General features: G+C 46.5%; 1 protein-coding gene across 16 annotated transcripts in view; it reads left to right on the forward strand.

Annotated features, from left to right (window-relative positions):
- The window catches only part of LOC101919878 (H(+)/Cl(-) exchange transporter 5), a 43314-nt gene extending 25242 nt beyond the window's left edge, over positions 1-18072 (forward strand). For 10 of the 16 annotated variants that reach the window (XM_055817943.1, XM_055817948.1, XM_055817945.1 and 7 more), the window contains 11 exons: positions 2279-2433; positions 4696-4795; positions 6463-6647; positions 7258-7380; positions 7868-8074; positions 9037-9117; positions 10018-10560; positions 11829-12015; positions 13449-13847; positions 16447-16663; positions 17489-18072. In XM_055817943.1, coding sequence (XP_055673918.1) covers positions 2279-2433; positions 4696-4795; positions 6463-6647; positions 7258-7380; positions 7868-8074; positions 9037-9117; positions 10018-10560; positions 11829-12015; positions 13449-13847; positions 16447-16663; positions 17489-17579 — 2288 coding nt within the window. In that variant the 3' untranslated portion in view covers positions 17580-18072. The remainder of the gene's footprint in view (positions 1-2278; positions 2434-4695; positions 4796-6462; positions 6648-7257; positions 7381-7867; positions 8075-9036; positions 9118-10017; positions 10561-11828; positions 12016-13448; positions 13848-16446; positions 16664-17488) is intronic. The other 6 variants (XM_055817952.1, XM_055817953.1, XM_055817955.1 and 3 more) reach the window with 2 other exon arrangements.
- Positions 18073-20125: the final 2053 nt, after the last annotated feature.

The raw sequence follows: 20125 nt of genomic DNA on the forward strand, positions 1-20125 counted from the left end.
CAGCAGCTAGTCTGGTAGGTCACTGCTGGCTTCTTGTAGAGCTGTCAAAGTACAAATAGAGGCGACCAAGTCTGCTAAAGATGTTTGTGTAGCTTGGTGGGTATCAGACAACTCCAGAATAGGCGTTTGTAATCAGCTGGGCTCAATTTAGAAAACTGACTCCAGTTTGCTTATAACAGAAAAGGAGGTCTTCACCTGAGCTTGGTTTGGGTCTTGGCTGTGTCAGCATGGGAAGGCTGATGTGCAGAGCTGCTCAGGTCCTGCAAAGGAGGAGACTGTCAGCTAGCAGCTCTCAGCAGCCCTCTCTGATTCGTGAGCTTTTGTAATGGTGATTTCCCTTCAGTGTGCTTTGAGAAGTGGAAAAAACCCCCAAAACCCAGATAGCCTGTAGAAGGTGTAATCTCCGTTTAGGAAGTGCTAGGGCTGTTGAGGGCACCTCTGGGAGTGACAGTAGCATGAAGTGCTTCTTAAGGGAGTTTCAGAACTAGTATTCAGCGTGTAAGGTAGTGTGACGTATGTGTTCTGAGGATGCTTTTGCATAGTGGGTAATAGACTGCAGGGCACCTTTCACCTCTACTGAAATTTGTTTCTTGGAGTAACCTGGATAATTTTTGCCCTTTGAGTATTCAGTGGCTTAAAAGAAAAATACGTGGAGTAATTACTGAAGGATTCTGGTGGTGTTGACTTGGAGCAGGAGTCTCAGTGCTTGCACAAGCAAAGGAATGAAGCTGGGGCTGAATTGCACAGAAAAAACTTGTTCCATGTCAATTAATCTGTCAAGAAAATGGCTTTATTTCCTTGGATAAGGTTTAAAAGACCTTTTGTTATGTTTTTCCCTCAATGCATTTCAACACCTTCCTCAAACTGCTTGTAAGGGGCTTTAGAAAACCTGTTTTTAAAGGAGCCCAAGGAATCAGTGTTACATGAATGGGGGTTTTAAACCATCTTTTCAGATCAAAGATGCTCAATGTTTTGTTCTAGGACTACATGAAAACAGGAACAGATTTGTGGAAGTTTTCCAAGTGGAGGAGTTTTAAATGCCTATTTTGCAGGACAGGTAACATCCACTGGGGTCCAAGGCTTCTGCTTCAGATGCCACAAGGGCAGGCTGAGCTCTGCTGCTCAGCCACCTGCTCCTTTGGGGTCCTGGAGTGCAACTGGGTGCTGCAGTGGGGAGCTAGCACAGCAGGACAGGTGGACTGGAAGGAGGCAGGGGCTGAACATCAGCTCGGCTGGGAACTGGCTGTAAACTGGGCGCCTGGGGACATGGAGAGAACATTAATTCAGTAGATCTGACCCATTTTCTACACTGGGGTTCAGGACTAGAGGAGGTTGGACTAGATGATCTTTAAAGGTACCTTTCAACCTAAATCATTCAATGATTCTGTGATTAATGGATTTTATTTTCTTGGAGGAGGATGGTGGAAGCAGGGGGAATGATGCTTTGGAGGCTTTGCTAGGGAGCGTGGCCTTCAGATGGACCTGGCCAGCCCTCGTTGTGCTGTAGGTTAACAGTTTTCTGTAGGCTCCTGCATGACCCTGCCTCACACCCTCAGTCTGTGCCTCTAACTGAAGAGACTGTCATGTGACCAAAATTTTGGGAATGTACATCCACACTAAGCATTGTTTTCCATGGGCTGGAGCAGGTTAGACAGAAGTTCAAGTGGTTTGGCTGAGTTTGTTTCTCCTGAGGCTGTGAGCCCCGATTTGATATCTTCCAAGCCCCCACTTGGTACTGCTTTTCTTTCTGCTTTTCTAGCCCTCCTCTCCTGGCCCCTCCACCAGTGATGGGGGGTCAGATGCTTTGCTTGCCCCATCTGCTGCTCCCATCCATAGCCCTTCCTGCTTTTGCCTTTGCTAGATCCACCTGGGACTCCGATCAGCTCTGCTGCGGGTCTCAATATTCACCTTCTCTGCCTCTCCCCTCTGCTTTCCTCAAGCGGCAAAATATCATGGCAAGTCCTGGATTTAGGGGAGAAGTTAATATCTAGATGCTGGTGTTGATTTACTTTGGTTCCTGAACAGTTCCAGGAATGACCTCATCTCTACGAGAACTGCTGAAGCTGGGGAAGGACATCCCTGTGCTGCCCAGGTCATCCCTAGGAGGCTTGCTTGCACTATTTAGCTCAAGGAAGAGCTCATTAGTTCTCAGCTTCCACTGAAATCTGTGGTTTTCCCCCTAAGTTAGTGTTTTGGTGATGTATGTTTGTTGGTTGGGTTTTTTTTCTAAAAAGGGGGAAAACTAAGAAATGCTCAATTTTCCCCCTTCCTCCTCCACCAGGATTTTCCTCATATAATGGAGGAGGGATGAATGGCACAAGCACAATGATGGATTTCCTGGAGGAACCTCTTCCTGGTGTGGGCACCTATGAAGATTTTAACACTATAGATTGGGTGCGAGAGAAGTCCAGGGACCGGGACAGGCACAGAGAGGTAAAATTTCCTACTACTCCTTGCTGGCATAGAAGACAGAATAATTAACCTGCTGGAGCTAATCTCAGTTCTGATTGCTAGGCTAGGGAGGCACACTAGAGACACAGCTGGGACGGAAGGATTGCCCTTGGGATAGGAACAGAGAGCCTCTCCACAGGAACTTTAGTTTGAGGAAAAGGAACACTAAACTGAACGTGTTGCAGTTTATCAATTGCTGCTTCTCTTCTGAAGGTTTTGAATTATTTTTTTTTTATTTAAAAAAAGCTTCAGTGGATTTCTGGTGCATGTCTTAAATGCCTTAATGGCACAGTTTCTTAGGTCATGTTAAATTTGCTGGAGACTGAAGCATAGCAAAACTTGCAGTCCTACTCATGTAAGGTGCATGCGTTATCTGGAAGAATTACATTGCTAAAGATTTACTAAAGATCTTTATTGATAAAGAAACAGGCTCTTTTTCTGCTCATGCAATTGCACTTGTGAATGATGTTCTTTCTACTGGAATTTTTTTGTGCTGCGTGTTTGAGAAAACTACGTGCAATTCATTCAGAATTTGTTCCCAGGACTTCAGTGCACTCTGCAATTAAAGGAATCTGCTTGGAAAGCAAGGGATGCTTTAAATAAAGTACCACTGTCCCCAGCATGCTCCTGATTTACAAGAAACCCTTGCCGGCAGAAGTCTTGTAGGGTGATGACTGAACTCAACTTGTCTATTTGCTTGCCAAAATATTCTTCGATTATTTTTTTTCTTTTTTTCCTGAGCCTTACAAAACAACTTGGGTCTCAATAATGGTGCACAAACTGAACACAGTCCCTGCTCCGTGTTGTGAGTACATACAATACAGAAAAATACCTAAACTTAGGCTAGTACAGACCCAATTAAGGGCTGCGTGCCTTCACTACCTCTTGCCCAAAAAACTATTCCTGTCTGTGGATTAAGAGTACAAACCCAAAAACCATCTCACACATATGCCCCCATGCGCACATGCATGTATACAAAGATGATGCCCATCAGTGTGGAACAGGACAATCTATTTCCTGTCTGCAGAGATGCTTGTATAAAAAGACCATGTCTGTATTTATTGAAAGAAGTTGAAATTGGGTCAAGGCAGAAGTTACTGCTGGCCAAAGAGATGTAGGGTTGGTCCAAAAACAGAAATATAAAGGAAATAATTTTGGCACCCACCCCAACCCCTGCCTTGATTCAGTAGCAGTTCTAGTATGGCATTTGAAAGACAAAAATCCAGAGAAAAAAACAGATTATGCTTGTTCAGGCAGAAAGTGTTCTTACTTTATTTATTCCTCATTTAGTATTAGTTATTTGCATCAATGTGCCTTTTTATCTGGGAAATAATAGTGGTGTACTGGAATGTTTCCCTTGGGAGAGGCAGCCAGAGTGATCAGGGCACACAGTAGCTGTTCTGTCACCCTTTTGTCTGCCTGTCAGGAGCAGTGAGACTGACAGGCTTCAGCTGTCCCTGCCAGGCGCAGGCAGACGGGACCAGCGCCCCTGAGAAGCTCACCCTCCTGGGGCGTCTCGGATGGCTCCCAGTCCCGCTTTCCAGTGCCACCAGTATAGCCTGGTTCCCAGCCTGACTGTTCCTCTGTGTTGGTATTAAACCTGTGTCCCACCTCATGTCTGGCTGAGCAGCGCTTGGCAGAGTCTCTTCTGCTCAAAGCCATGCCGGGTTTGTATTATGGGTGTTGAGACAGTCACTGGAGACTAAGAAATGCTGGCGACAGCTTCTGTTTGCTGTCACGGTTGGTGGGTGTCAATACCCACCAGGCGGTATTGATAAACTGCTGGGGGCAAAGTGCTTGCACGCTTTCTTCAGTGTTCAGATTTGCTTGTGGCATCAGGATATTGGTAACCTGGCATTGCTAACAAGTAATGGCTTTAAAAGATAAAGGGATGAGTTTTGTCTTTGGTTTGTTGGGGTTGTTTTGATGGAGAAGACAGCTAGGAGGAAAGCATTACTTGAATGTTTTCTTTTTTACTGGGAAAGAGGGAAGTATCTTTGATCAGTTCTTGTACATCTAACCAGAGCTGCATTTACTTTACCAGCTGTAACAGCAGCCGCTGCCTGATACTTTTTTCACTTGCCCCTCAAAGCAGAACGCCGCGATAGCTGTTACTTTAAACATAAGGGGCTAATCTTCCGCTAACAGCATCCCCATGTAGTTTTTAGAGCATTTACACCAACATAGATTGACATCTTAAGGGATTGGTTTTGTTTGTTTTCTTTTTCGGAAAAACTTCCCTAGATCACCAGTAGAAGTAAAGAGTCCACCTGGGCACTGATACACAGCGTGAGCGATGCCTTTTCTGGCTGGTTGTTGATGCTTCTCATTGGGTTGTTGGCAGGTAAGAGCAAACCTCCATTTGAAACTGAGTCCTGGTTCTGCACTGCAGCATCAGTATCAATTCCTCCCACAAACCCTGGCAGATCGCTGGAGCAGGAAATTTTGGCCCTGGAGCAAGGGCTGTGTGAGGGGCTGCACTGAGGTTGATGGCTCTGCCACTGCTTTGAAATTTATGAGAATTATTTTTTAAATTCTTTGAGGCTGTGTTTGTGTAAATACCCAGATACAAAACTGAGACTTAGAGCTGTCCTGGACACTGCTCTGGATCTGCTGCTGGTACAAAGCTCAAAAAAAAAAAAAAAAAAAAAAAAAAATTCAAAGCAGAGCTGATCAAAATGCTGGGTCAGAGGAGTGTGTCATGCTGTACATCATCTTTGCTGAATGCTCTTTGTTGGCACTAGAGAAGTTAATGCTGAGGACTGCTAGCAAGATTTTCTTCCTCCTCTTTTCTTTTTCCTACTGTACTTAGAAAAAGTGAGAGACGTTTCTTGGGGAGTCAGGCTTCTTTCAGAGGCTGGCTGGCTGAGACCTTTTAAATTACTTCAGAGGCAAACTTTGGACCCAGTGCAGCAGAAGTAAATCAGTTGCATACAGAACTTCCCGACAGAAAGCATCTGAACGTTCATCACAAGGAATGAAATTAAATCTTCTGTTAATATTTACATAGGAAAGCTGCTAGCCAGTTTTTCATTAACTTGGAAGATTTGCTAACTGATTATTGTTACCTCTGGAGCTCGTGCTAGCTCTTGTCTCTACAGATCAGAGGTCTCTGTTCCTGGCCTCTGTGTTGATGTGGCATTTCAGTTAAGAACAGTGCCGACTGCAGCATTTATCTTTGGGGATTGTAGGAGTTATTCTGAACAGAAAAATAAGAAACTGCTTGATCATTCCTCTTTTAAAATCTGAATTACTTTCTGTACTGGCTCACTGCTTGCGTTGTTTCACTTGGCACAGTTGTAACTTCCCCTTTTTTATTTATTTTTTTTTTAGAATTTATTTTAAATTGGAATTGGAAATGTTTTCTTCAAGTTCAAAGTTATTCGTGTCACAGTCTTACCATTGTTAATGTAACTCCTGGATTCCAGCTCTTGTGCTGGAGACTGGTGACATGTTTTGTCTGCGTCCTCCAGAAATGCAGCATGCCCCTCTCTGCCTCTCAGGCTACTTAAAATCATAAAATCATTTAGGTTGGAAAAGACCTTTGAGATCATCAGGTCCAACAGTTAACCCAGCACTGCCAAGTCCATTGCTAAACCATGTCCCTAAGCACGGCATCTACGCATTTTTTTTAAACACCTGCAAGGATGGTGATTCCACCACCTGCTTGCTGTGCTGTTTAGTAAGTGCTCTTTCAGCGTAACTAAGAACAGATAATTTCTAGTGATGTAGGGTGGATTTGAACAGTTTGTGATGGTCAACCTTCGGAATATTACTAGGCATGCTTTGTTTCCTGATCTGCTCTTTTCAATATGTGTACATTTAAGCAAATCTTCCCATTTAGCTCTCTGTAGAATAAAAGTTAACTGTAGGCAAAAATATCAGTACTGCTCTATTTGTTGGTAGGCAAGTCAAAAATTAGTAGGGCAGACTGTAACCTTCAGATGTTTGAGTCTGAATAAAAGCGATTATTAAATTTTCTTTTTTTTTTTTTTTCCTTCTTTAAACTAGGTTCCTTAGCGGGTCTGATAGACATTTCTGCCCACTGGATGACAGATTTGAAAGAAGGAGTGTGTTTAGCAGGCTTCTGGTTTAACCACGAGCACTGCTGCTGGAAATCAAACACAACCTTTACAGACAGAGACAAGTGTCCTGAGTGGAAGAGCTGGTCCCAACTGATCCTTGGCCATGGAGAGGTGATGTGTCCCTACAGCTGGTTTTGCTGCTGAATCTCCTGTTTACCCAGCCTGTATCATCCCTTGCTAGTACCAGAAGTACAGGCTCTAAGTGGTTCAGTGGTTTATCGTTCATCATTGGGGGCTTCCAAGGGTGTAAATCAACACCTAAGTTACTTGTTTGAGTTTTCCTTGGAGGGGGTAAGCAAAACGGACACATTTTCAAGTGCACTGTTTTAGTCACGTGTCTGAGACTTGCTGCTTGGAGGATATTTTGCCCATGAGCGTTTTAGAGGAATGCCAGATGAGCTCAAGTCTTGTGTTTTTGGCAGCTCTGTCCAGTGGAGCAGCCAGCTTGACTGGGACAAAATTTGTCCCAGTACCAAGCTACTCGTGTACCTTGTTTGCTGTTTTATACAATGGGCTTTGGAGAGATGATCAGTTTATGTTCCCGTAACCCAGGAAATGTAGTTTGTCCTTGAAACCTCAGACTTAACTGTAGTTCTCTTCATTTTTGGCTGATAACTGTATGTGAGATTACCTGCTGTTTCTGTGGGCTTGCTTCAGTGTGCAGATCTGATGTGATGTCAGTTGAAATTATCTAAAGTGGGTGACTTTCTCTGCGTTTCAGGGGGCTTTTGCATATATTCTCAACTACTTCATGTACGTTATCTGGGCGTTGTTATTCTCCCTTCTTGCTGTGTTACTTGTGAAGGGGTTTGCTCCTTATGCCTGTGGCTCAGGGATCCCAGAGGTGAGTGAGAATGAAAGTGGGCTGAGTTTTTTAAGGTGGGGTAGATCCACCATCCAAAGACTATGCATGCCTGCTGTGGAATAGTAGTTTCTTGCACTTCAGATGGTGGCTTAATATATGGGTTTTTTCCCAAGCTATTCCTGAAACATGTCTAGTACTTAAGTCTCTGTGCAATCCCTTTAAAAACCACAATGTTTTGGCATTTACTGCAGGAGGTATGAACAAAAGCACACTGCCTGTGTAAGGCTACAAAAGCTAGCCTCAGATTTTTCTTCAGCAGGGTTAGTGGCCCTGAAGGAGGGACTCAAATGGCAGCCTTTGCATGGAGGGATGTTTTTACTGACTGTACGTTACTTTTGATAGCTGGAGAGGGATTCTGAAAGCTGTAGGAGAAAGTTGGGGGCAGGATTAGGACCGTGTAGTAAAAAAGGAGCTCTGACCAGGGCTTGAATGAAGGCCTGTAGAGCTTTGTGTGCTTGACTTCCAGATCAAAACTATCTTAAGTGGTTTCATCATTAGAGGCTACCTGGGCAAGTGGACGCTGATCATCAAAACCATCACCTTAGTGTTGGCGGTGTCCTCTGGGCTGAGCCTGGGCAAAGAGGGGCCCTTGGTGCACGTTGCCTGCTGCTGTGGAAACATCTTGTGTCATCTCTTCACCAAATACAGGAAGAATGAAGCGAAGCGCAGAGAGGTACGGAGAGACAGTGATGCTGTCAAACCACTGAGGTCTGGGGGAGAGCGGTGGGTCTGGTGCTTTGCCCTGGGTGGAAATTGTTCTGGTTTGGCATATTCTTGGTGTGTCTCAGCGTAACACCTTGTTGGAGTAAAAGCCATCTCAGTTAGAAAGTGACACCCCAGCGCAGGTCATCATCTCATTTGTGATGGGAGCGTTCACTGGCACTAACCTGCTGCAGACCCAGTTCTGCCACACTTGTTTGTTTGCTGCGCACCTCCATGAGTTGTGTTGGGACTGTTTGAGGGACCGTAGGAGTAGAACGAAGGGCTTTGCCTTCAGGGAAGCAGCAATGGGTGTAGTGTAAGAACCAAGCTAATGTCTAACATGAAGCCCATGAGTGTTTTGTCACAGTGCCGTAAAGCTTTTCTCTGGACAAGTCACTGGATAACGATCGGTGTGGGATGCGTAGTACCACATTGGCCAGTTTACCTTCTGGTAAACCAAATCAGAATCCATGCAGTGGGCTGGCAGGGTTTGGGGTGGCCCCACAGCACCTCTAGTTGCCCTGTGTTACTCTGTTCTGAGAAATCGTATGAACAGGAGACAGGCAAATGTGGGAAAGTCAGTGTGTTCTGGGAGGTGAAATTACTGCTTTTCTGGTTTACTGATGTTTTATATAAGCTGAAAGCATATAGCATGAAATCAGCTGAAACAGAAGAAGGTAATTGCCAGCGATGCCTCTTCTACTAATTTGGGGTTGAGACTGTTGAAACACTATGTAGCTACTTGCAGCCCTTCTCCCTAGGGAACTGGCTTGCTCCACCTTTTCCCTGCTGCCTTTAAAACAGGTCAGACCCTGGCTTACTGTGCACTCACTGGAGATAAAAATTGTACAAATTTAGGTAAAGACAATCAATAAAAGGAGGAAGGTTGCGGGGGGGCTGAAAATGTCTGACTGTCTTTGGTTCCTCCCTTAGGTTTTATCAGCAGCTGCAGCTGCTGGTGTGTCTGTAGCTTTTGGTGCACCGATCGGAGGAGTGCTCTTTAGCCTGGAAGAGGTAACATCAGCATTTTCTGTTAGCTCTTGACGAGCTGTTTTATTGCAAGAACTGATCCTGCTGGTTTAAAAATACAGTCCACTCATAACTGCTTGGGTGTGGAAAGGAGACCCTGTTGAATACTGATTGGTGGTGTATTTACAAGGCCAAGCATCCTAAAAGCTTATTGGGGTTACAGGTAATCCTTACGACTACTGGAGAGTTTATTTTGGATAATGTCTATCCGTACCTTTGCAATAAACCTGTTGGTTTCCCCAGGTCTGTCCATGCTCGGCAACACTGACTGCTCACAGCCACAGCCTCTTGTCATGTTTTCTGTACACCCACTTTGTCCTGACAGCTGTGTCCCAGGGTACCTGGGGACAAACCTATCTGGCTTATCAAACCCCTTTTCTTCCCAAGGAACTTCTAATCCTTGTTCTTTTGATTCGGACATGAAATGGATCACTGCTGCTTGCTTCAGGGCTTAGCTCAGAGGAGGAATGGGATGGTTTTGCTCAGCTGAGTAATAGTTATGGTGGCAGCTATGGCAAGAATTGTTGTTTGGTGCTTCTGGGCCTTGCAGAGCATGCAAGGCAAATAGTTCTCTGGGTTCAGCTCACAGCTGATTTGTAACAGCTTTTATTATCAGAGTAAGTCGTCTCCACTTCAGGTATCATAAAGGGCGCTTGCTGCATTGGAAGTGTGCAGGCCAGGAACCCATCCTGGCTGTTGCGGTCCACAGTGGATGGGAGCTCAAAATAAAGCCTGGGGTGCTTGGCTGGAGAGGAGGGTGTGTAGCTGGCGCACATCAGTTTCAGTCCTGGCTTCTACTTTGTGCGGTGGTGATTTTGTTACTGCGCAGCGATTGGTGTGGTGACAAGTGTTAAAGTGACAACCTGCTTTGTTTTTCCTTTTTAGGTCAGTTACTACTTTCCTCTCAAGACGCTGTGGCGCTCCTTCTTTGCTGCTCTGGTTGCTGCGTTTACGCTGCGCTCCATCAACCCTTTTGGGAACAGTCGCCTGGTTCTCTTCTATGTGGAGTTTCACATGCCATGGCATCTCCTAGAGCTTGTGCCCTTCATTCTTTTGGGAATATTTGGTGGGCTTTGGGGAGCTTTCTTCATTCGCAGCAACATTGCCTGGTGCAGGCGACGCAAGATGACCAAGCTTGGTAAATACCCTGTGCTGGAGGTCTTTGTGGTGACTGCGATCACAGCCATTCTGGCCTTCCCCAATGAGTACACCAGAATGAGCACCAGCGAGCTAATTTCTGAGCTCTTCAATGACTGTGGGATTTTGGACTCATCCAAGCTCTGCGAGTATGTGAATGATTTCAACAGCACCAAAGGGGATGACCTGCCAGACCGAGCTGCTGGCCCAGGAGTTTACACTGCCATGTGGCAGCTGGCTTTGGCCCTTATAATGAAAGTCTTCATCACGATCTTCACCTTTGGCATGAAGGTGAGAATTACCTGTAAAGGAGCTCATGTTCTTCTCATCCGTTGCAGGAACCCCAGGTCTTAGAATTTTATTTGCTCAATAAACAAACATGTTTTCCTCCCCAAGCCCTGTTAAGAAGGGGCCAAGGTAAGGTGACAGACTGCAATTATTTGTTCTGTTGCTTGTAACTGAGGGCAATAGAAACCTTTTAGCTTGGGTGTGAGAACCAGATGCAGTTGCTGAAGCTGGTGTCTCAGGAATTTGTGTCCCGTTTTCCAGACACAGAATGCTTCTGAATTGTCCTGCCTTAAGCCTTTTTGATATATGTGCAATAGCTAATTGCGAAGTATCTTAAGTTGTAAATGGTTCCTTATCATAGCTGTTCCTTGGTCAGATGGTTTTGAACTTGTTTGGGGGCAGCCTTCCCAGCTGAAGACATAGTGCCTAGGCCTGAGCTTTCCTGCAGTGGGGTCAGTGCCTTCGTGTTCAGCATGGGGTGAGCATCTCCCCCTGCCCCCCAGTCCTCCAGTGGTCCATCCAGAAAGGTGACCCCACCACAGAGGTTTGGGCATCATTGTTGCCATGAGGTGGTTGCTGACATTCAAAGGCAATCATCCCGTCTGTGTGAAAGATGCACGTGTGGGAAAGCTGTGTGACAAATGTGTAAAGGAAAGGGGGGAGGATTCTGACTTCAAAGAACAGGAACTTTTGGAGTCCTGGAACAGCTGAAGTGCAGAGGTGAAACTTGCTGGCAGTGGCTCTGCTGGGTGTCACTTGCGCTGTGTGTGCTAATTCTGCACTTTCACGGTGGAGTCTGAATTTCTGCCAGGGAAGAAAGATGATTCCATTCCCAGTACGGGAAGCCAGTAGTGCGGGAAAATCCTATGCCTGCAATAAACATGTACTGCTGTGGTTGGAAAGGCAGCAGGGGAGTGTTAGCGGTGTGCAGGCAAAGCTTTGTTATATTCTCTTGGGAAATAAGCTTTTAAAAAAAGGTGGTTCTGTTCCACGCTACCCTCTTGTGTTATATTCTCTTGGGATATAAGCTTTTAAAAAAAGGTTGTTCTGTTCCATGCTACCCTCTTGTGTGGCTCTTTCTCCTGCTCAGAAAGAAGTAAATTCAAACTGTTGAAGCATGAGGGTGCAGGAACGACAGAGGTGACAGAGCAAGGCATCCTTGCCAATTTTAACTTCAGCTTAACTTCTAACTCAGTCCAGTTTTGAACTGTTGTCACTCGTCTTTTGAAATATCTGAGAAAGGGTGTGTTTACTGCTGCATGTTTTCACAGGTGCCTTCAGGTCTCTTCATCCCCAGCATGGCGGTGGGTGCTATAGCAGGCAGGTTGCTCGGCGTAGCGGTGGAGCAGCTGGCCTATTACCACCACGACTGGGCCATCTTCAGCGGCTGGTGCAGTCAAGGAGCTGATTGCATCACTCCTGGCCTCTATGCGATGGTTGGGGCTGCAGCGTGTCTAGGTAAGCAAGATGTCTTTTGAAGCCCAAGCTGTGGTTTGGGTCTTGGTTGGCCACGTAAAGGACTGTCGTAGTGAAACGCCACTGCTGGTCTTGCAGCAGTAGAAGCTGGCTTCGTCTCAAGAGCAGGAAACTCAGTAGTAGAACGCACAATGTGTTCCACATCCTGTTTGCGTTCTTTTGCCAACACCAACTTATCGTTGGACATGACAGGTTTCAGTGGGGAGCCTCCTCAGTAGGCAGCTAGAACAAATGAGACTGGCCAGGGACTTCAGGTTTTCCTGTGGGGTTTTAATTCACTTTGCTTCCTGTTCTGGCCTTAAATCTTACGAAGTAACACTTCTTTCAAGCACGCTGCTTTCTGGTAACGCTTGTTCTGCTTGGCTGAATTTGAGAAATTGAGTGCACGTGACTGAACTTCACTTTCACTGTAATTCCCTGTCCTCTCCTCCACGGAATAATCTGCTTAACTCTTAAGGGATGACTTTATCAGGAAACTCTTGTTTCAGGAACAATGAAAGCATGCTACCAAAGCCCATCTTTGGCCTTTTTTAAGGGGATGCACCTTCTTGTTTGCATGTAATTAATGAAAAATGAATATGGTTCCACTTCATTAACTGCTCTCTTTACCACTGGACAGTGCTGAAGGGTATGTGCCCCTTTAGGAGATGGTTATTGGAGAAAAACTACTCTGAAATATTTGGGAGTAGCTTTGGGACTTGAATCTCAAAAGCATAATTAAAATACACTGAGATAAAATGCTGTTATATAAAAAAAAGTAAGTAATATTTAGGAAGGCTCATCTATTTTCTCTTGAAATGCCTGAACTATGTTAGTGTTGAAAACCTACAAAAGTGTAATGAACAGTAGTCAAAATGTCTGGCTGAAAGCCAGTAAACCTGAAAGGTAAGTTGTTTGAAGGGCTTGCTGTTAGGGGAATTAGCGCTGGTAACCAGCGGTGTCAGGATGACACTTGCCTTTTGTGTACAGCCTGTCAGAGGTCACATTTCATAAATCTGCCTATGGAGGTATGTGTAAGAGCCTTCTATGGCATGGCCAGGCTATTTTGCAGCTTGCTAAGTAACACGAGAGGGAAGTTAGCTGTCTTTTAAGGTTGCTTCTGAGTTCAGGGAAAGAACTATCAAAACCATGTGACAAACCATTGTAAGCCAGCCCATGGCATGATATTCCGTGGAAGGAGCAGACAGTTTCAGTACTGTGTTCTGCTCCACAAGTGCTTGGCTTCCACTGTCTTGGCTTCCACTGTGATGCTGAATGTGATGTGGGAGTCAACAGCACAACCTTGTGCTGATACAAGACCTTCTCTAGATGCGTTGGCAGGAGACGGCTGTAACAAACCTCAGAAGAGCTCTCCAGCCTGGAAACCCTCAGAACTGCCTGTTGATGCTGTCTGTCTTCCTGTGTTCTGTTTGCAGGTGGCGTTACCCGAATGACTGTGTCACTAGTGGTCATTATGTTTGAGCTCACTGGTGGACTGGAATACATTGTTCCTCTGATGGCAGCAGCCATGACCAGCAAGTGGGTGGCTGATGCCATTGGGCGGGAAGGGATTTATGATGCCCACATTCGCCTCAATGGATACCCATTCTTGGAAGCCAAGGAGGAGTTCTCACACAAGACACTTGCAATGGATGTAATGAGGCCACGGAGGAACGATCCTCCTCTGACTGTCATTACTCAGGACAGCATGACCGTAGAAGACGTCGAGACCATCATCAATGAAACCACATACAGTGGCTATCCGGTGGTGGTGTCACGGGAGTCCCAAAGGCTTGTTGGATTTGTCCTCAGGAGAGACCTCATCATTTCAATTGGTAAGAGGCAACATACTGCACAGATAAGTGAAGGTCTCTCCTCTTGTCCTATTGCTTGTTACTTGAGAGAAAACAGCCACAAGTTGCGCCAGGGAAGGTTTAGACTGGATATTAGGAAAAATTTCTTGACCAGAAGGGTGTCGAGCACAAGAACAGGCTGCCCAGGGAAGTGATGGACTCGCCACCCCTGCAGGGATTTAAAAGACTTCTAGATGTGGCACTTAAGGAGATGGTTTAGTGGTGGCCTTGGCAGTGCTGGGTTAATGGTTGGACTTGATGATCTTAAAGGTCTTGTGCAACCTAAATGATTCCATGATTCTATGCCATCGGAGGCTTTAAATGGCACTAGTTGTAATTTACTTCATGAGTTGGAATACCCCTAGTAGTGATGGTGACAATGCTTACTGGTGCCTGCATCTCCATCCCTGAACAGTATGGGGTCTGCATGCATGGACTGAGGAGGACAGGATGGTTTGCTCAGTTCAATTAGTGTGGCTCTGCTGAATTCATTAACCTTAAGGCACGGCTGTGAAGCGTGAGGCTTACTGAACCTTCCTGACTTTGTGGATGACTGGGCATGGAAAGCTTTCTTAACTGTTAATGTCTCAAACCTTCTTTTATTTCATTAAGGAAAAAAGTCTGGTTGGTCTGTGTACTGAATACTGGGTCACTACTGACGTGGTGCTGTCAAACCTATAAATATCAATACTGGTGTTAGTCTTCCATCTCTCTTCGCCACACAAAGCCAGCCTGGTCTTTCACTTGTGCTCCCGTGTTGGTGGCTGTGGGGCAGGCGGTGTGCAGTACCAGCAGGACTCGGTGAACGCTGTGCTGGCATCCCTCAGATGCAGTTTCCATCTGTGATGTGAGCAGAGCTGCTCTGGAGATACTTTTCCACGTTACAGCTCAGGGCACATTTAAGTTCTTCTTGCTCTCAAATTCCTTAGAAACCTGCAAGAGCTGTTTCCCAGCACGAGACCCAAGTAGAAATTCTGGTCTCTTGCTGGCTTGAGCAAGACAGTATGTCTTCTCTTGGTAAAGCAGGAGAAATCTGTGTTAGGGTTGAGGGGTACGTGGGCATGTAAGTCCTTAAAAGTTATGCCTGCGCTGGAGCGAAGATTGGCCGTGGGGTACCAAGCCCCACGCTCTGGTGCAAGTTGAGTCAGTGTGGTTTGTGTCCAGCCGCAGCCCAGGCTCCGAGCATCCACGCTGAGCGGGGTGAGCTGGAGCTGCTCACGCACTTCCTTACGCTGGCACCCAGCAACGTTCCTGCAAGCCCTGTGGTGAGCTGGATGGGGAACTGAGGCAGCTGAAAACACACCTTCCCTCCCTGCTTGGTTAGCTTCTTGCAGGTCAGCCCCCCCTTCTGGCTCTCGGGGAGGGCACGCAGGCGCTGGTGTGAGGGAGTGGGAGAGAGCACACTGCCTGGGCCAGGGGTGGCAGCTTCCTTGGCAAAAGCAGAAAGCAATCGTGGGACCAGCGTCATCGTGGAGGATTGAAGACACATGAGCTCTGTGGCATGTTCTCCAGCACGTGGCTGAATGCACTGTCTTAGCCCAAGCTTTACGACTTTCTGTAGAGGTGGTGTGAAGGCCTGGTCCTGAGCTAGCTTTGTCCCGTGGCAGAGCTAGAGTAGCTCTTATAACTGTTTCCTGCAGCAGTGAATCAACCCCATGAGTTCCCTCTCAAGGTAAGTTTTCAGTGTAGTTCTAGGATGTGCAGTGCATCTTTTGAAGCATGTGGACGTTGCTCTCCTTCTGATAAGTATCTGGCCAAATGCTTATGACAATATGGAATGAAACAAAAAAAAAGTGTACTGTCAGATTGTGTGCATTGCCTTCCTTCTGTAAGGCTGCTTTGTGGTATGACCATAAATTCTTGCATTTGTGTAATTCCGAATCTCCAGGAACTCATTAAGAGTAATCTTTTCCCTAAGATATGCACAGGATGGGATTTCGCTTTTGATGGCCAGCTCTGAATATCCAGTCTGGTGTTTGGGCTGCCAGGCCTAGCCCCTTCCTCAGTGAGTCTCGGAATGTGAATCACAGATCGAAGCTGCAATGTGGCTGATACATTCCTGCTAGACAGGCAGTTTGGGTGATGCACTAGTGTAAATATCTGAGTAATGGCAAGTACTTGTTTTCTAGGGTCAGGGACCATGTGCCAGTACATTAAGTGCTTAAAAATACTTCATTAGTTACTCTGCACAGAACCCAAATCGGTGATTGATAGAAGTGTGAAGCATTTTAAATACCTCCTCTTAAAACTGGGAGGTTAAAGATCTCCAGAACTTGCATTTACACAGCCAGAGCAAAACGCTGAGATGCGTGGCAGCCTCGACATTGGGGAAGGCGTATGCTGATCTCACCCTGGGGTGAAGTTTTGGAGACCTTAGAGGTTGCACTGTGGTTATTAAAGGTGGGATGGAAACAGATTACACCTTCCTCGGGTCATTGGTTGCCTTGAGAAACAGCGCAGGTGAAGGGAAGGAAAGGACTTTGAAGGCCGTCTCAGTGTGGGCAGAGAGAGAAAAGGGTATGCTCTTCAGTTTGGAAAAGGAAAGGAGGGATGATATTTAATCAAATATTTCTTCTTCCAGAAAATGCCCGGAAGAAGCAGGATGGGATTGTGAGCACTTCCATTATTTATTTCACTGACCACTCTCCTCCACTGCCTCCAAGTTCCCCCTCTATGCTGAAACTCAGGAGCATCCTGGACCTCAGTCCTTTCACAGTGACGGACCAAACACCTATGGAAATCGTCGTGGATATATTCCGCAAGCTGGGATTGCGCCAGTGCCTGGTTACTCACAACGGGTAAGAATGCTGGAGGCAGAGCCCTGGGGTCCCACAGTTGCCTGTAGACCTGAGTCAAAACGTCCTCTCCATCTAGTTCTGAGGTGTAGAGCACTGAGCATCACCTGGAGCAATTGTTATCTGGAAAAAAGCAGTTGTGACCTCCCTGAGCCTCTTCCAGTTGAAGCAGTAAGATAAAGCCTGTGAGGTGAAGTCACAGCTCCATATGGTGATGGGTCTCTCAAACTGATGGGAAGGGCTTGTGGTCTCCTCAGATCCAGATCTGGCCATGTCTATTGTGTAACAACTACAACTTGCTTTGGTGTCGATCAGAAAGAGTGTGTTAAGTGAGGTGGGAAGGAATGAGGGCACAGAGAAACCAAGTGATCTGTTCCCTGAAGCGTGGCACCAGCAGGAATTCTCTCCCTGTTCCCTGCCGAGGTGCGTTGGACCAGCTGATCTTTTTGGCTTCTGAGAGCGCCACGTTGCTCAGCATCACTCCCCAGCAGACGGGGCGTGCTTAATGCCCTAGTTCCTGGCGTGCCTTTTGGCACCTTTTTGAAGCTTATTGGGAGTACCAGGACTGAAAATGCAGCACTAGGCATTCAGGTTGATCTTTTCAGAGAAGGTGGGTGTTAATTATTAATATTTGTCTTTTGGTTATAACCTCCTTACCTTTTTTAGAGTCTCTGTTGGGGCTTGCGAGTACCATACTTTGTGTGGAGTGTCAGCACTGTGATCTGAAAAGGCTCTTCAGCAACTGCAAGGCATTAAAATATGTGAAGCTAAGCCAGGATAGTTTCTGTGGGTGCTGATGCACTAAAAAACATGTTTTCATATTTTCAGGAAGCTACTTGGAATCATCACCAAAAAGGATGTATTAAAGCACATTGCACAGCTGGCTAACCAGGACCCAGACTCTATACTCTTCAATTAAAGGCAGACTAGTAGGTATTGTGTGTTCAACACAAAAGAAACTTTATTATAGATGATCCTGGATATACTTTCCTATTTTTATTGAGACCATGGAACTGTTTTCAGCGTTTTCTTCCATGGAGCTGAAGATAATTTTTTTCTACCAGATAACCAATTGCACTACATAATCTGTGGAACATAATCTTCTTTTTAGAAGAAAAAAAAAGACTATATTTACGTTGCTTTTGTGAAGTTGCGTTGGAAAGATTCCATGAAGGAGTAAAAGCAAAATGCTATAGAATTATATCTCCTCTTCTTATTTTATTTGAACTCTTGTTACTAACATGTGGAGGAAAAGACAAGGTCTATACCTTCAGAAATTTTGAAGGAGGATGATTTTTGCACACAGCATTCAGGTGGTGGCAGAAAGATGTGGCTGTAACTCAGGGGTGATGTATTCCCAATTAGCCACTTGGTGAAGATAAGAACCTTGTAAAGTCAAAATAGAGGAGCATTTTTCAGCATGTTCTAGCTGAGTATGTTTTGCTGCAAAGAAGGAAAAAGCCCCACAAACCCAAACCCCCCAGAAGACCAGATCTCCTTAAACTGGGCCCAGTTTCTGATAGGGAAGAAGCTTATTTTGATTAATCTTCTGTGAATGTATTTAATTACTCTGATGCTGCCTTGCCAGGAGAACCCCGAGGAGGAGGCAGAAGGAGTTAACAGTTCTATTCTCATAGAGATCCCTATTTTAGATATATCCCTAAGGATTTCTTCTTGATTTCCCTTGAGCATGTAATTAAAATCACAAAGGCTGAGTCCTAAGTTATTGCCCCACCTTTACCGCGCTTCCCAGTAGACTCTGATCGTGTTAGATATTGCACAACTGACCTCTTCCTTAATCAGCAGTGTCTTAGGTGGCTGAGGATGTCCTCCTGGAGAGCCATGTGCCCGGGACGTTTACATGGATGTGTGTGCTGTTCCCTTCTCCTCTCCTCAGCCCCGCACCCAACTCAGGCCCGGACCCTGGCTCTAGGATTGGCAGCACTGCCACTTTACGTACGTGCACCGCTCGGTGTCTCCTTTTGCCAACAACTATGCAATAAAGCCCTTCCCTGACCACTGTCAGCCCCTAACGCATGCCCTGTCTGTGCTCCTCAAGTCCCTGTCCAGATCTTACCAAATTATTTTCCTGTTAATAAAATTGTGACTGTTGACTGGAATTTTGAAGGTATATGAATGCTTCTGGAGGTTGATGTTCATCGTGGCTTCGGTCTGTAGCAGACGTCATTTTGCGGTGCATGGCTGAGGCTCCTTGGTGGCAGGAGAGCTCCCTCTCACCTCCGCTCACCACCGAGGCTGCAGAAGGGAGCCAAGCTGGTGAGAAACGGCTGAGGATTAAGGAGTGAGGGCTCTGACTGCTTCCCGACGGACAGGCCTCTGGCAGTTGAGCAGGTGGTGCGCTTTGCACAGCCCCAGCCGCAGGGGCCACGGTAACAACTCCCCTCGTCCCTGCCAGAGGCACCAACAGAGCCTGGTGGAGGCTTGGTGGCTGGGGGCGGTGGGTTGTGCAAGGCTGCTGCTGCTGCCTGTGATAAACCTGCTCTGGGGGGGAGCAGGGACTCCTGGCCAGGGTTGCTTGGAAATTTGGTCAATTTTAAACTTCTCAAATATTAAAAAAAATGCTTCATCTCTACTTGGATCAGAAGCCAGCTTGCTTATTTTCTAAAGCCATCCAAAAGCAAGTGCCTGCTGCCACTGCTTTTACGTGGCAGTGAGGTGCTGATGTCTTGGATTCTTGTATAGCTGAAACCTGAATCAAACCAGGGTGTTGCCAATGGATCAGATACCTTCTGCTTAGAAAATAAATGCCTTGACTTTGTCTGTGGTGGATTTCTACAGCGGGAGATTGAAACAAAGATCACAGCATTGCTCACAATTTGAAATGCTTTGTGTTCTGCTGTGGCTGGTGGCAGATGCTTCGCCTTTAAGTGCTTTTTTGTCCTCTGTGGAGAGGGTTGTCCCCCTTTTGCTGCTTGAATGCTCTGTGTGTCTGGGTCCAAGTCCAGGGAAGAAGCTGCGAAGCTGCCTCCTTCCACCTCCCCGGGGACTCCTTCCAGGGGATGCCTGCCCTGTGCAGGCAGGCTCCTCCTCCCTGCAGCATGCTTGGGACACCAGAAAAACAAAGCTTTTCTTTTCTACTTTTCTGCTTACCTTATGGTACCCAGGAGGACTCTACCTTGGAAAACATGGTCTGTGCTTCAGTTAGATCTGCAATGCCTGAGGGCCTGGTCCTCCCCTTGGGGGAAGGCTGCAGTAGCCCCGTGCAAAGCTAAGGACAAGAGGTACTGAAAGAGAAGCCCGTGAGCAGGCTGGAGCATGGCAGCTGGCTGGCCGGTTATCCCAGAGGCACTCGGGGAAGCGGCAGGGCAGGGAGCACACCGGCAGAGAGGGACCGCAGCTGCTCTGCCTGCCTGTGTGTCGGAGCGCTGGAAACGGGAGCTCAGGGCAGCAAGCACCTGCTCAGCAGCTCCCCGCTTGCAGCGGCGGCGGGTGTGCGGGTGTGCC

This window comes from Falco peregrinus, chromosome 13 (genome assembly GCF_023634155.1).
Source record: "Falco peregrinus isolate bFalPer1 chromosome 13, bFalPer1.pri, whole genome shotgun sequence".
NCBI classification, from domain to species: domain Eukaryota; kingdom Metazoa; phylum Chordata; class Aves; order Falconiformes; family Falconidae; genus Falco; species Falco peregrinus.